At 39.9% G+C, this 14528-nt stretch overlaps 1 protein-coding gene across 1 annotated transcript in view; it reads left to right on the plus strand.

Annotated features, from left to right (window-relative positions):
* FAT4 (FAT atypical cadherin 4) overlaps positions 1 to 14528 on the plus strand; it is a 123532-nt gene that overhangs the window by 54129 nt on the left and 54875 nt on the right. The window contains exons 2-4 of the mRNA XM_040064009.2: positions 9036 to 9167; positions 11805 to 12066; positions 13766 to 14116. Coding sequence (XP_039919943.1) covers positions 9036 to 9167; positions 11805 to 12066; positions 13766 to 14116 — 745 coding nt within the window. The remainder of the gene's footprint in view (positions 1 to 9035; positions 9168 to 11804; positions 12067 to 13765; positions 14117 to 14528) is intronic.

The following is a 14528-nucleotide window of genomic DNA, read 5'->3' on the forward strand; positions in this document are numbered from 1 at the left end:
AATAAAAAAAAAAAAAAAAAAAAAAAAAAGCCAAAAGCAACCCTCCCCCCAAAAAACCCCAAACCCAAACCAAACCAAAACACAACAACAAAAAACAAACAAACAAACAAAACCCCCAAAAAACAACCCCAAAAAACAACACAAAAACCCCCAACTCACTAGCAAGTGTTTGCCAAGTGTTTCTGTTGGTTTGGCAGGTATTTGGAATTGAGTTTGTAACCAGAGGTAGTACTAGATCCAGAAGAAGTAATGTCTTTATGAGAAAGTCACCCCTTTTTTCTGGGGAAATGCTGTAGGGCTATGTGAGCGTGCATATCCAGCATCCATGGAAAGGATGGGTGGGAGGGGAAGTTTTTCGTGGTGTTTATTCCCAGCCCAGCTCTACCTTTGTGCCACTGGAATGCAGTTTCTGGGCAGGTCTAGGAGAGATCCCAGTGTGCTAATTAGTCCTGTCGAAATGGAGTTCAAAGCAACTAATTCCTACAAGCAATTTGTTTTTAAAACTGTGTGATTATTGACTATGCTATACATGCTACTCTTTAACCAGTACTGACAAAATAACCTGTGTTTCATTATGGTTCTGGTGGTGAAGGAAGGGGAAAAATAATTTATTGTGGACTTTCTTATCTGTTTTATCCCTTGTACCAATTTGATGTTTATCTCTCAGTTGCTGTGAAGTTGAATAATGTTTATGTTTTTGTATGTTTTGATGTGTATTTTAAAGTCAGAGTGCTGTTACTTTATTAAATTAGCCAAGGTTTTAGTACTGCTTTCCCTAATCCAGTTTTAATTCCCTCTGCAGCATGTGAGACCGTGTCTCTTTTGAGGGAGCAGAAAGTGATGTCGTGCTTAAATTACCTTTAAATACCGATTTCAGAAAGAATGAGAATTTTAGCATTGCTTGCTTTGCCTTTAGAAAAACTTTTTTTAAAATCTTCTTGGAAATGTCAATGTCCTGTCCTGGCTGGTGGCCTTCTGCTGGGACAAGATTGTTTCTTTTCAGTGTCTTTCATCTGGACTTCGGCAAAAAAAGTAAGATGTAACCACAGTAGGTAATGCATTTCCAGACAATGCCTTATTGTCTGCACAGGCTGGAGGCAGAGACCTTGCATACTACTTAGAATCAAGATTAAATTACCAACCTTTTGGGCATTTTTATGTAAAATGCTCTTTATTATGGTTTTCTCATAGCTAAAGCATGAGTCACTTGCAAGCCATAATAGATTTTGGCTATGCTGCATGATGAAGTGTTCTGGATGCAGTGAAACATTTAATCAAGACTCCAGGCAGTGCAACTCCCAGTGGTCACCTTAACAGATAGGAAAAAAAACAAGGGAGAGAAAATGAAACAATTATGGCACCTTTTCTTTACAGCACTAGGATCAGTATTTCTTAGAGACAACAGAAGGAAGTAGCTTCTTTTTGAATTTTAATATTAAATTATGATGAAAGCAGATTTACACCTGATTTAGCCCAGGTATAAGGAAGAAACTCTCCATGATGAGGGTGGTGAAACACTGGCACAGGTTGCCCAGACAGGTGGTGGATGTCCCATTCCTGAGAACATACAGTGCCAGGTTAGATGGGGCTCTGAGCAACATGGTCTAGGTGAAAATGTCCCTGCTCGTTGCAGAGAGCCTGAACTAGATGGTCTTTAAGGGTCCTTTCTAACCTGAATTATTCTATGATTCTAGGATTTTTCTGATAATGTCAATTACATCACAGTGGCTTTGATCACTCTGATCTCCCAGCATTTTATAGCCATGCTTTATAAAAGGGACTTGGTTGAAAAACATCAAATCACCCTACTGAACTTTATATAATAATGATATTTACTCCAGAAAGGTTCTGCAGTGTTAAAATACTGGAGTTGGAGTCCACAGATCAAAATTAGCTGGGAAATTCCAGCACTGCATATTAATCATAATAACATTTATAAGGATCCACGCATGTTTGTTTAATGGACAAAGCAAAACATGTTTCCAAAGTGCATTGAGCCCTAAGTTTCCAAACAATTTCAAGGCTGGTAATCAGTAGTAATTCCTGATTCTGTGAGGTAAAAGGAAATATTTCTATAATCCCTGTTCTGAATTACTGAATGTTGTCTTGTACAGGGTTGATGTTTGATTTGCTTTGGGGCTACTGGAGTGGGAAGTGGTGGGGCCTAGGACAGCTTTCACATCCTGTCTTTCGTTAAGCTTGACCTCAGACATCCAAATTGACTCTTTTAAACCGGGCTTTTTAATTTTTTTTTTCCCCAAACAGTGCCTTTTTAGCATCTTTCCCCCACTTTTTCTCCCCAGTTGCAATCTTCCCCCTGTTAATAGTGGGATTCTTAAAACATTACATTTCTATTTAACAGGTTTGCTGGCCTGCAGCACAATAGACTAATGTGATTTTTATTGTGCTAGCATGCACTGGGATTGTTTGCCTCCTGGAAAATGGGATATTCAGATGCCTCATTCAGCCTCAGCTATTGCCTTGTCCCAAGATATTTTCTTTATAAATGGGCTTTCCATCTTGTTGTGAAACCTGTAAATGTGCATGATCAGTAGTTCAGGTTTTTCACCTTCCTGAGCTCTGCTATTATTGGGTGTTCAAGTAATTTCAAAGCTTAAGTGTTTATTTTTTTATCCTCAAACTTACTGTTTCCCAGTGATTTAGAGCAAAATGGGAAACTGGTTCAAGATGGGATATGGGGTTTTATACATATTTTATATATATATATAAAAATGTAAAATTTTATTTCTTTTAAAGAGGATTTTTCTTCTTTTTTGCCTGAAAATGTATTTCCAGAAGTGCATTGTACTCTGATCCTTTCTGTCCCCATTCCCTTGCCTCTCCAATTTGGAGGAAGTACCTATGAACTGCTCCCCAAGCACTGAGTGTAACCTCGACTTCACTGTTGTGAGTGGCCAATCTGATTACTCACAGCAATTAAAAACAGGAATCTACGCATGCATGTGTTTTCCAGGATTAGGGAATGATTGTTTTCTGGATGAAGAAGAAGGCTGAAGTGGTGAAGGCCAGAAAATAATGACTGGTGTTGGCCAGGTTCTTCAGTCAATTACATAGATGGGGTGAATTAATAGTTGTATTCTTTCCTTTTATCATCATGAATGAAACAATTTAGAATATTTACCAAGGGAGAGGGAAATAAAATCCTTTCACTTTTATTCAGTTCAAATTGATAATCTGCTGCCCTGGTTTCCAGCAAAGAAGAAAAAGGTCCCTAATTATGTTTTAAGATGAAGGATCATCTAATGACTTAGGCATAAACAAGAGTCTTCAGGGGTGATTTGTGGCGATGCTCATAGATTGTTAGATGATATCTCCTGAGAGATATCTCTCCCTGAGAGAGGCAGTGAATGTCACAGCAGCAAGCAAAGGGAAGAAGAATGACTCACCATATAAATTGGAAGAAAAGCTGTTGCCTCTGCACTCTGTTTGATCTTTAATCAAATAGTTGTAGCGTTTGAAGAGGTATCGAATGCATGAGGCATCCGGGAGTTCCCCTCTTCTCAGATTGTGTTCTATCTATAGATCTCAGATCCAGTATGTGCCATGGATAGCGTGGCTCCAAGCAAGAATTACTCTTCTGGGACACCCGGGGAAACTTGCTCCTGCCATGTGAGCTCATTCATGCTTCCTGTGTCATATTTTTCCCTCTTCTCATTGTCATTTGATAGGTGGAAGAACTTCAGAAAACTATGCTGTCCGTAAACCCTCCTGATTTTGGAATAAAAGAAAACTAAATGTTAATAACTGTAGTAAAACAGAAGGATAGGGTCTGGCCAAGTGAGCCCATTGGGTTTATGGAAGGTGTTATGATTGGTTAGAATTTGGCACATTGCCTTGCAGGACGATGTTTTGTTTTACATACCTTTGTAGCTCATAAACCCAGTCACTAAAATAATTTCTTTTTCCAGAATAAAACTCTCATTGTAAGCTTTTTATGTTCCGTGTGGAACTTGTCTAGCCTGTTCAGTAATAGTTACCTAGGGTGCTAGTATTTTTGAAGTGGAATTGGTGTTTTTGCTCTAAGAAGTGAAACTTCATCTTTTAGCAGCTGTTTCTTAACTCAACAAATTATTTTGAATAAGCTTAAGAATAGTTTATGTCCTAAATGCCTTAATAGACCTGTGTGCTTTAAAACTTGAGGTCTTGATATGATTCCTGTATCTATTAACAGCTGAGGTTTATTTGAATAGAGAAAGAACTTTTTCCAGCATCTACAGTCAGAGTAAATTGAGGCAGAACTGTTTCAGGTGAGTGCTGCCCTGCCTCAATCTGTTCTGAATTTGTTTAGGGAGGAAAAAAAAAAAAACAAACCAAAAAAAACCCCACAAGAGGCTAATTTGAGTAGCAAATAAGAATTCTAACAAGATCAAGGCAATTAATACTTCCTCTGCTTTGAAAATGTCTGTGGCAGCAGGCTGCAGCAATCGAATTGTCACAGATGAGGATGGGCTGGCCATCTGTAACTGTGGCAGGGCATTATTGTGAGAATGTTATTAAGCCTATGAAGGAGAAATTTGATTTATGCACAGGGAAATTTGTGGTATTGTTTGGCTTTCTATATTGCCGATCTCTGTGGTCTGTTGTATGCCTCTGGTTTTGCATCTTAGCTAGAGTCAAACATAAAACAAGCACACAAACAAAACTAATAAAAAGCCCACACAAAGATGGTTTGCATAGAAATTGATATGTAAAATTACTGTGTTTATTTTGCAAGGGTTGGTAAATAAACAGTGTGTATTTGTCTGAAGAACAAGCTCTGAGGGAAAGCTTTGATTTTCAGATGTTTTTTCTAGATGTATTAAATGTGTGAAGGAAAAGCACTGTACCAGAATTTGTACAAAAGTAGAGTCATTTTGTGGAGATTTACATGCGTGTGGATTGACCAAACTTTCTGATTTTTTTCATTTTCCCTTGAACAACAAAGGCTAGACATTATTATGAACCTATTAATCAGTTTTCCATCACAGTCTTAACAGATTTAGGAGAGTCTATAACTATTAGTGTTCTCATGGCTCCTGCAGAAATTCAGGGCTGAGAGGAGCAAAGTCCCTATCAGTGCCTGGACCACTGGAGAGGGCAAGTCAGAGCAAAAAAAGATGCAAAGACACTTAACTATCTTTGCTATTTCTGTGTTTTATTATGTTTGAGTCCTCTGAGTGGCAGTAAAACTTTTGGGTCCTGTATTAAAGTTTCTATTGATAAAAATAGGAATCTAGGATTGGTCAGATAGAAACTTGAAGAAATTTTTGTTGCATATAGTGCAGTACTTTGATTGCTGTGAGGTGTGCATCCTGGATTTGCACTAAATGATGAGTTTGAGGTCAGGGAAAAATATTCCTTATTTTGGATGGATTTGGAGAAGTGGGTGGAAATTATCACTTTCAGTGTAGCCTGGGCATGTGTGCTTCCTACAGTTCTGCAGGCACTGGCACTTAATGGTTCCTTGCTTCCAAGGCTGGGATAAATCCCTTCAGCTCCCTTGTTGTCTGTCCTGTGGTGTATTTGAGGTTTCAAGGCCTTAGGTTTCCTAGATATTTATTCTTGTACTTGCTGCTGTCACTGGTGGGTGGTTTGCCACCAGTGTGAGCTGGGAGAACAGCACATGGTCTGTAGGCCCTTGTGAATGTGACTGGCGCAGTGCAAACAGCTGGTGACACCACCATGACCATCTTGTCTTGCCTTTGTTAAGTCTGGGGCAGAATTACACTTAATTTTTAATTGGTAGCATATGATAGTAATCAAACTATGTATTTTCTAAAGTGACACACATTGATATCTTTATGCAAATGTGAAGTGGGTTTAGAGAGACAGAAGCAGTTGCTTGGGAAAAGGTTTAGTTGAGATCTTTGATTAAAGCTTTGTGGATTTTTTTTCTTTTTCTTCAGTAAAGATGTGATAAGATACACTGCAGTCTTCCAGTGCCCCGTGGCAATGGAAGACTTTGTGTTGCAGTTCTTCTGTGGTCTTCTGCTTCATGTTGGAATTTATGGAATAATTTCAAAGTGAAATTAATTTGTGAGCTCCTAGACGTTCCGTTTACATCCGATCTCATTCAGGATGTATGAGAGCCTCTCTTATGAGAGCCTCTCTTAAATGAAATGTAGCAGACTATTTTTGGGGGGAAATGCATTGTTTTTTCTCAAATCTTTCTCACAGATGTCTTAGACCAGGCTGGATGGGCCCTGAGCAACGTGGTCTAGTGAGTGGCATCACTGTCCCTGGCAGGGTGGGTGGAACTACGTCATCTTTTAGATCCCTTCCAGCCTACACCGTGCTGTGATTCTGTGATTACTTCAGTGAAATTTCTGCAAAGGGGTGCGTCGAAGGATCTTACTCTCTAGGTTTGCAGTTCTGTTTTTAAGCTGAAGTAGTAAATTCTAGCAGAAGTAAAAAGATAGCTTTAGACACAGATGCTAATTAGACTTAGTTAATGGTGAGTTATGAAGGAATACATGTTATCTAAGCCCTGTGGATAAGTAATAAATCATGGTGTAAACTCTCTTTAAAAGTGTTATTTTCTTTTTTAAAAAAATCTTATCCTTATTTGAGAATTTCTTATTTTTCCACCACATAAAGCACGTTGTCGGTATAAAATACAGTTTCTTTGTTTACTTGTGAACGGCTTTTTCAGAATAAAATTACCTCTTTTATTCATCTTTTTTCTCACTTCTCCAGAATCTGACTTTATAATTAACTTATTTGTCCCCCAATTCTTAGCCATGTGTATTCTTGGATCCTCACTATTTTACATTATTCAAGCTGTAGGCGATGCACAGCTCCTATCCTAAACCCCCCAGAAGTTGTCACATATTTTTCATATGATTTGTACAAAGGGTAATCTCTCATCATGAAAATGGGTTCTGGTGGTGAAATGTCACCCACAGCTGAAACATTAGCTGTGAATGACATGTATGGTAGGAATAAATGAATTGCAGAGCTGTGCAGCTGCTTTACCTTGAAACCCTGTCTGGGGAAATGCTGCCCTTTAGGGAGGAAAGCAGGAAGAGTGTTCTGTGCCAGTTCATGGGCAAGGAGGGCTGGTAAAATCCTTCATCTGCCATTTCTATCTTGTCCCTCCCATTTCTGTGATTAATTGTTACCCAGTCTGTCGCTGTAGGACACGAAAAAGATGAGAGACTCCAAATATTTCAGAAGGCAAAGAGTTTAGAAAAAGCTTTATTGTCTAACTTTTACAACCTTTTATAAGGTGTTCCAATATAGACTTAACATGATTGGTGAATAGGAACAACACCTCTCTAATCCCATTGGTTAAACTAGAGAAACAACAAAACATCACCTGGAGAAAGATTGTTTTGAGAAAGGATAGTTGCCTGCCAAGACTGCTCTGAGCAGAAGCTCTCCTGAGAAACCTTCCCTTGGGAAAAAGCCAGCAGCTGCCAACAGGCTAAAATCTCTCAGACTCAGAAATAATCATGCCCACACCAGTCTCCTTGGAAACCAACCTAGGCTGGTTTCTTCTCCGAAAGTTTGTGTCTGGTGAGGTGGTTGTCAATCACTGCTCTTGATGCTCTGCTCAGCACTCCTTGTGCTTCTGCTGCCAGGGGTATAAATTTAATGATGAAACTTTCTGGGCTGATCTGTCTCAGGCTGTGAATTGTTTCTTGTACCGTTTTTGAATGACCAAAGAAGTTAAATAGGGGGTAAATAAATAATGACCTCCCATAAAATACCTCTTACTTGTCTCCACTTCCAGCCCATATAGCTATTATATTAATATTACACTAATATTAATATAATATTTCCTCTGGGTTTGGGGTCATCTTGGTGACCCCAAACAGAACAGCTTGGCAATTGGGGCTCCCTATGAAAACAGAACAGAGAAGAAAATGTTATGAAAGGGGACTAGAAACAGTAGAAGTTGTAGACTTTGGATCACCAGAAATGTCTGGGTTGGCTATATCCAGAGCAGCCCAATCTATATATTTTCAATTGAGTGCATGGAGAATCCATGGATACGGATAAGAACCCTTGTGGAAAAGGGCGCAGCAGATACTGTAGCATAAATTATATTTTGTCTGTCAATCCAGGTACCTTCTTTAAGTCATCCATACCTTTGCCTTTTACCTTTCTCTGTTCCTTGGTTCTTTCCACTACTCGTTTTCTCCTTAGTGGGTCTTCAAAATTTTGTCACTGTTCAATATTTTGGGTCCAAAACCATACCTTTTTTCCATGATAAATATAAAACAGCTGTGTCTTCTTTTTCTGTTTTGGAATATTACATTCCAGACCCAGCAAAGAGAGAAAATGTAGCTCTGCATCTTTTTGAATTAGCATCAGCAGGGAAGCAATCTTGCTTATGAAAAACTAGGGATAAAGATCACAAAACAACCTTTCAGGAACTATCATTCTTACTTGGAAGTGCATGCAAATATGGCATGTGAAAAGAACATTTGTTGAATTTTGGATAGGCAAGGAGAGTAGATGCTAGTGGGTGCTCCTAAAGCAACGTTTGTGTTTGCAATTAGAGGAGAGTTTTGGGAGAGAGAAAAGCAGATTATTTGTTATAAAATATATTAAGTGCAATGGTGTTTTTTCCCCCTCTCGGAACGGAGAGTTGCCAATATATAAACATTTCAGAGAGAATTTTACACCACCTCATCTTTATGTCAGGCAGCATTTAATGGTTGAACGATCTCCTGCCCCGGCACTTGGCAGTTATTCTCCAGGGGCTGACTTTGAGGATTACAATGACAGTCTATCAGTGGATCTTTTCCAATATAAACTAGACTAGGACCATTTAAAATCAGTTGCTATCAACAAGTCAAATTAACTTTATTTGTGTTAGAGGTTTTCCTAGGAGTATTTTATAACAATGTGGAATTTTAATATCCGGACGGGCTTCTGCTGTTGTTGGTGTGATTTGGGAATGGCCTAATTCTTGTGATTAACAGCAATTTACCTGATTTCTTTCAGAATTGTGTTATTAGTAACATTCAGATCCAATCAGTGTCCAGTGCTCACTCAATTTTTTTCCTATTCCATCTTTTTTACAGGTAGAAATAACTCTTCAGGATATCAATGACAACCCACCAGTATTCCCCACAGACATGCTCGATCTGACTGTAGAGGAGAACATAGGAGATGGATCTAAAATACTGCAGCTGACAGCCATGGATGCTGATGAGGTAGGAGCATGATTTCAGTTTTGAATGTTCATTCTGGACATGTTTTTACCTGTTTTCTTCATCCCTTTGTGTGAGCTTGGCCTCAGGAGTCATGGCAGTCATTCACAAAGTTCTCTCCGGTGTTGTGGAGGTCTAAACTAACTTTGAAACCAAGATGTTGTAGTTGAGGCCAGTTCCAAGATATGCAATAAAATTCATCTGCGACAAGCCTTGGAGAGCAAGAAAAATTCTGATAATGCCTGCTTTCCCTTTGACTAGACCTAACAAAGATCAATATTATCCCTTCCAAAAGAAGGTTCCATTTAACAAAAAGAGGGGAAAAGAAATAATGATAAAATATGTCCTCTGTACATTAATCAAAATAATTTTTCCCCCTTAGATTCATTACTTTGAGAATGCTGCAGCTAAGGTGCTGCGAAGAAACTACCGTGCTATTGATACAGTAATTTATTTTAGAAACTTACGTTATAAAAATGTTAATCATGTTATTTTTGTTTACATGAACTGTTGTTTTCCATGAGGAAAATGACTAAGAAGTGAATAAAATCATACAAAAAGTTTGTGTTGTCATTAAAATACAAAGTTACGCTTGACAACAACAAGCAATTCTTGCTTTCAAATAATAGGGCAATTCAACCTTCTCAAGAGAATTTTAATCGTGGCCTTTTTTGTGTTAGCTTGGTTGGTCTTCCTCTGATGGTTAATTGGTGTACTTAATCTTACTACTACAGAGGGAACCACGGGAACACCCCTGGGAATGGTGCAAATGTGACTGTAAATATTTTGGTTTCCCCTTTATTTTCTAGTAGTAGCCTGATACATAGACAAAACCCAGGATTTTGGAAAGGTGCACTTCTGTAACAAAAATTCTAGCTACTTGTCTTTGTTTTAGGAAGCAGTGAACACTGAACTACCACTCTGTGGTGTGGTATGGCAAATGTATCTAAGATAATAGCAATATCTTATGCTCCAGCCTCTTTTTAACCATTCCTCAGCTGCACTTAATCTATTATCCATTCTGAAGCACTCCATCCAGTGGGAAGTGATTTGTTACCTTAGAGAGAAATCAGTCAGTATTTTTATCGAAAGGAATGATTTTGATTTCCCCACCAGAACATTTTGTAACTCAAACTCTTTGCAAAGACCCCAAGTTTTCTTAGTGATGTGCAGCTTAGGGTTGAGATACCTTTTTATTCCCCCCACCTTTTTTGAAGCTGTGGGCACTGTATTAACCAATATCAAATATGGCTGTGGTTTTAGCTACACTCTGTTAGAAGGACAGGGTCAAACATGGGGTGAAGGATGTGGTCACTTCTGAAATTCTCCTGAGATGTGATGGCTGAGCCATACAATTGGAGGAAAGCGTGTGACATCCCCTAGGCACACCTGAGCATACAGATGAAGCACTACACTCAGCTCTGCAGGGCTGGGCACCTGCAGAAGCCTGTTTTCTTTCTAAATATCCTTTTATCAGTTAGCTCAGTCTGCCTCTTTGAAACAACACCCCAGAGACAAAGTTTGGCATGGGGCACTCTGGTAAGGTCAGGTAGCTAATGCTTGTCTCTCACAAATACAAGCAGGTGTTTATCACTATGAATTTGCTTTTTTAGGCAAAAGTATTTGAAACAGTCATAGAATTTCTTTCTGCCAGATCTCTTCGATCTGCTGTTCATTGCAGAAGTGCAGCTGGCATGTCAGCAGCAGGTTTCAGCCGTGAAACCTGAACTCTGGCCTGGCACCAGAGGATGGCACAGTAAATATCTGCTTGCATTTTCAGGCACCATCCATATGCAGGGTTTAGGCACTGTATCTGATGTTAGAGGCTACCAACCTTTAAGTATCCTCAAGCCTGTCTTGGAAAACCAAAATGCTCAAAGTCCACATGAATGCTTTTTTTTCCCCCCCAAGAATAAATTAAATTTTTGACCCAAAAGCAAAGGCTTTTGACTTGCAGCACATCCCAGGAGATCAAAACTGTGATTTTAATGATGTGTGATTTGTCACTTTGGGGTTTTTTATTTACATGGGTAAATATATTTCCATGCAGAAACTGACCTTTGAGGGGCTGCTGCAAGCACGGCTTCCACGAGTTTCTCCTGACCACGAGCTGTGGCTCTTGCCTTAAGTGGTGGCTGCAAGCGCTGCCACATGGCTGCCCCAGGCCCCCATGCTTCCATCCCTCCCTCCCTCTCTCTCCTGCTCCCTCCATCTCCTCTCCAGAGAGCAAGAAAGGCAGAGCTGATCCCATTGGCAGGGATTTAATTTAACCATCAAAGATAAAACAAGAATAAACATTGATCTTTATTAAGAAGTCACACTGCCAGTGATGCTGTTTTGAAACTAAAATGGGTAGCAGAGTTTTTTGATATTGATCAGATGAAATCTTTTTATGAAGAGTAGAGCGCAAAGTATCAGGGTAACCTCATCATTTCACATCTCATAAATAAAAACTGCGTGCGTATGTGTATTTATTGTGGGACTGAAGCAGGGACTGGGCAGAAAGACTGTTTATTAAAGGAAACCGTTCTGAAAAATAATCTCCAAGCGCAGTTACTGGAACAATCCTTGTCTTACTGCAAGTTCTGATGTGGTTTTCCTGGCAAATAACGTGATTTGACCACTTCTGTTTTGACTTAGGGATCCAATGCCCTGGTCACATACACCATTATCAGCGGTGCAGATGATAGCTTCCACATTGACCCTGAGTCAGGGGAGCTGATAGCCACCAAGCGCCTGGACCGGGAGCGCCGCTCCAAGTACTCTCTGCTGGTCCGGGCTGACGACGGCCTGCAGTCCTCAGACATGAGAATAAACATCACTGTCAGCGACGTTAATGACCACATCCCCAAGTTCTCTAAGCCAGTGTACTCCTTTGACATCCCAGAAGATGCCACTGCAGGTAAACAGAACATGGAAATATGAACATTGGCCTCGCAAGTGGTTTTCTTTGTTTAAAGCTGGTTTTATATGCAAGACTGTGTTGATGCTTAAAAGGCGGGTTGTAAACTAAAAAGTATTTAGATCAAAAAAAGTTTTCAAATCTTGTGCTCTATTACATTTCTCCAGGTGAGAAATTGATATTACTTTAAAGATTTTATACAGATTGCTAGTACAAAAACAGTGTCTGCCAGTAGTATCTTAAAAGCTTATTCTAAAACATGAGTAAACCAAGGAGATGTAAATGATGTGGTGATAGCTTTCAAGTTTTATTTGGGCTTTCATAAGCATGGAAGTCTCAGTTTGGGAGAACTAAGGTTACTACCCCCATGCCTCCAACTTTTGCACTCTGCCTCACAGTCCCTGTCCCAAAATTTGGTGATGTTTTGCATTAGAGGATCACAGTGCAGTCAGCTGAGCCTCAGGAATCTGATCTGGAAGTAATTGAGATGTCTGTATAACACTGAATGCTTTGGTTGCTGATCCCCAGCCATGCTCTTTTGAGCCATGAGTCTTGGTCTGTTTTAGCAGGAGTAGCCCTGGAAAAGGCAAGCCTATTCCCTCCACATTAAAATGAGCCTTCTCTCATTAATTATTTATAGGATGTACATTAGTGCTTTATACCCAGCTCAGCAGTGATGGATGCTGAAGGAGCAAATAGGCTGATTTTGTATTAAAGTACTGCATCTCCTGCTCTGCTCTTCAACAGTCCGGCAGCAGCTGGCAGGCTCACCCAGATGGGAAGGACCATGAGGTCCTTTGAGGTTCCACTTTCTATCCCAGAGAGTAATCCTCGTTCCCCTTTGCAGTTAAGGAAACATTAAAGCTTGAGATAATCAAATGGGTGTTAAAGATACCAGCATATCCAGCTGGATTAAAGGGGGTTACAGCTCTCTTCTGTGTTCTGATGATATAAGCAGTTTTCATTATCACATTGCTTGCAAGTAGTTAACTGTGCTGCACGTAGTTCATCTGGTTCCAGGGAATGGAAACTTAATGACTTATTTTCTTGGAAATTAGCTGATCCTAATTATAATCCACGTTCAAAATGCTAAAAAGTGACACCTGATTTCCAAACTCTAGTCAGATAGGTCAGTCATGCGAGGGCAGCTATGCAGAAATGAAAACACTGGCACAAATTCACAGGGCGTTGAATTTCAGAAAACAGCAGAGAACAGACCCCTATAAGGTTTCTAGTTTTCTAACCACAGTTACCCTGCAAAGGCATTGGTTCAAAAAGCAGAGCTGGGTTATGCGGTTTGTACTCACATATTGGTTTCTGCATTTGGAAAGAAGTATCTGGAAGGTACCAGAACTTGTGATTGTCTGCAGCAAAGGGAGGGTCCTTTGAGTCATAGGAAGACAATACCTAGCAGGAGAAAAGGTATTTTTGCCCCTGTTGATATCTAATATGCATAAAGATAAAAAACATTCCTGGCCATTTCTTAAGGTGTTTGAGTAAAAGCCAGAATATGATGTCCCTTTAAGCTTTGAAAAATAGGTGGTTTTTTTGCAATAGTTATCCAGATGGTGTTAAGTCTTGAGTTTCACTTGGAGGGCACCTCTCTTCTGTGGATCAACCTGATGCTGAGCTGCCTCTGGGCAGCCCGGGAGCTACCTGTTGCCAGTGCCTGATGGTGCTCTGCTGCTGTGCCACGCAGGTTCCTTGGTGGCAGCCATTCTTGCCACTGACGATGACTCAGGCGTCAATGGGGAGATCACGTACACCATAAGTGAGGATGATGAAGAGGGAATCTTCTTCCTGAATCCCGTCACTGGGGTCTTCAACCTGACCCGGGCCCTGGACTACGAAGCACAGCAGTATTACATCCTCACCATCCGTGCTGAGGATGGGGGAGGCCAGTCCACAGCCATCAGGGTGTACTTCAACATCCTGGACATCAATGACAACCCACCTGTGTTTGGCATGGCCTCCTACAGCACTTCCTTGATGGAGAACCTACCCCCGGGATCCGCCATCCTCAACCTCAGTGTCACCGATGCCGATGATGGTAGGAGTTCCCTCACATTCAGTATCTGTGATCCCAAATCTGTGCTTCATCTTAGCAATGTATGAGAAGAGACTTACTAAAAAAAGGGAAAATAGGGCAACCTGTCAGTTGCTGCTCTCATGTGCTCAAATTCACATTTAAATTAAAACCTAAGTCTGCCAAGTTTTTTTCTGAAAGTTTATTGTAAACTCTAAAGAGGGTTGTGGCAATATCAGATGTTATCTGCAGTCATCTTAAAGGTACTAAAACTTTGAAGTCTATCATGAAGACAGTTGTCATCTACAAGGTGTTAATAGTGGAGGTTAAAAATGTATTGAAAGAGATGTTAGAAAAAATTCCCATTGAAATAAGCTTTAATATTGGGATTTATTTATGGCATCTAGAAGTGTTAATGTATTGAGTGTAAAAGGTA

This window comes from Hirundo rustica, chromosome 5 (genome assembly GCF_015227805.2).
Source record: "Hirundo rustica isolate bHirRus1 chromosome 5, bHirRus1.pri.v3, whole genome shotgun sequence".
NCBI classification, from domain to species: Eukaryota; Metazoa; Chordata; class Aves; order Passeriformes; family Hirundinidae; genus Hirundo; species Hirundo rustica.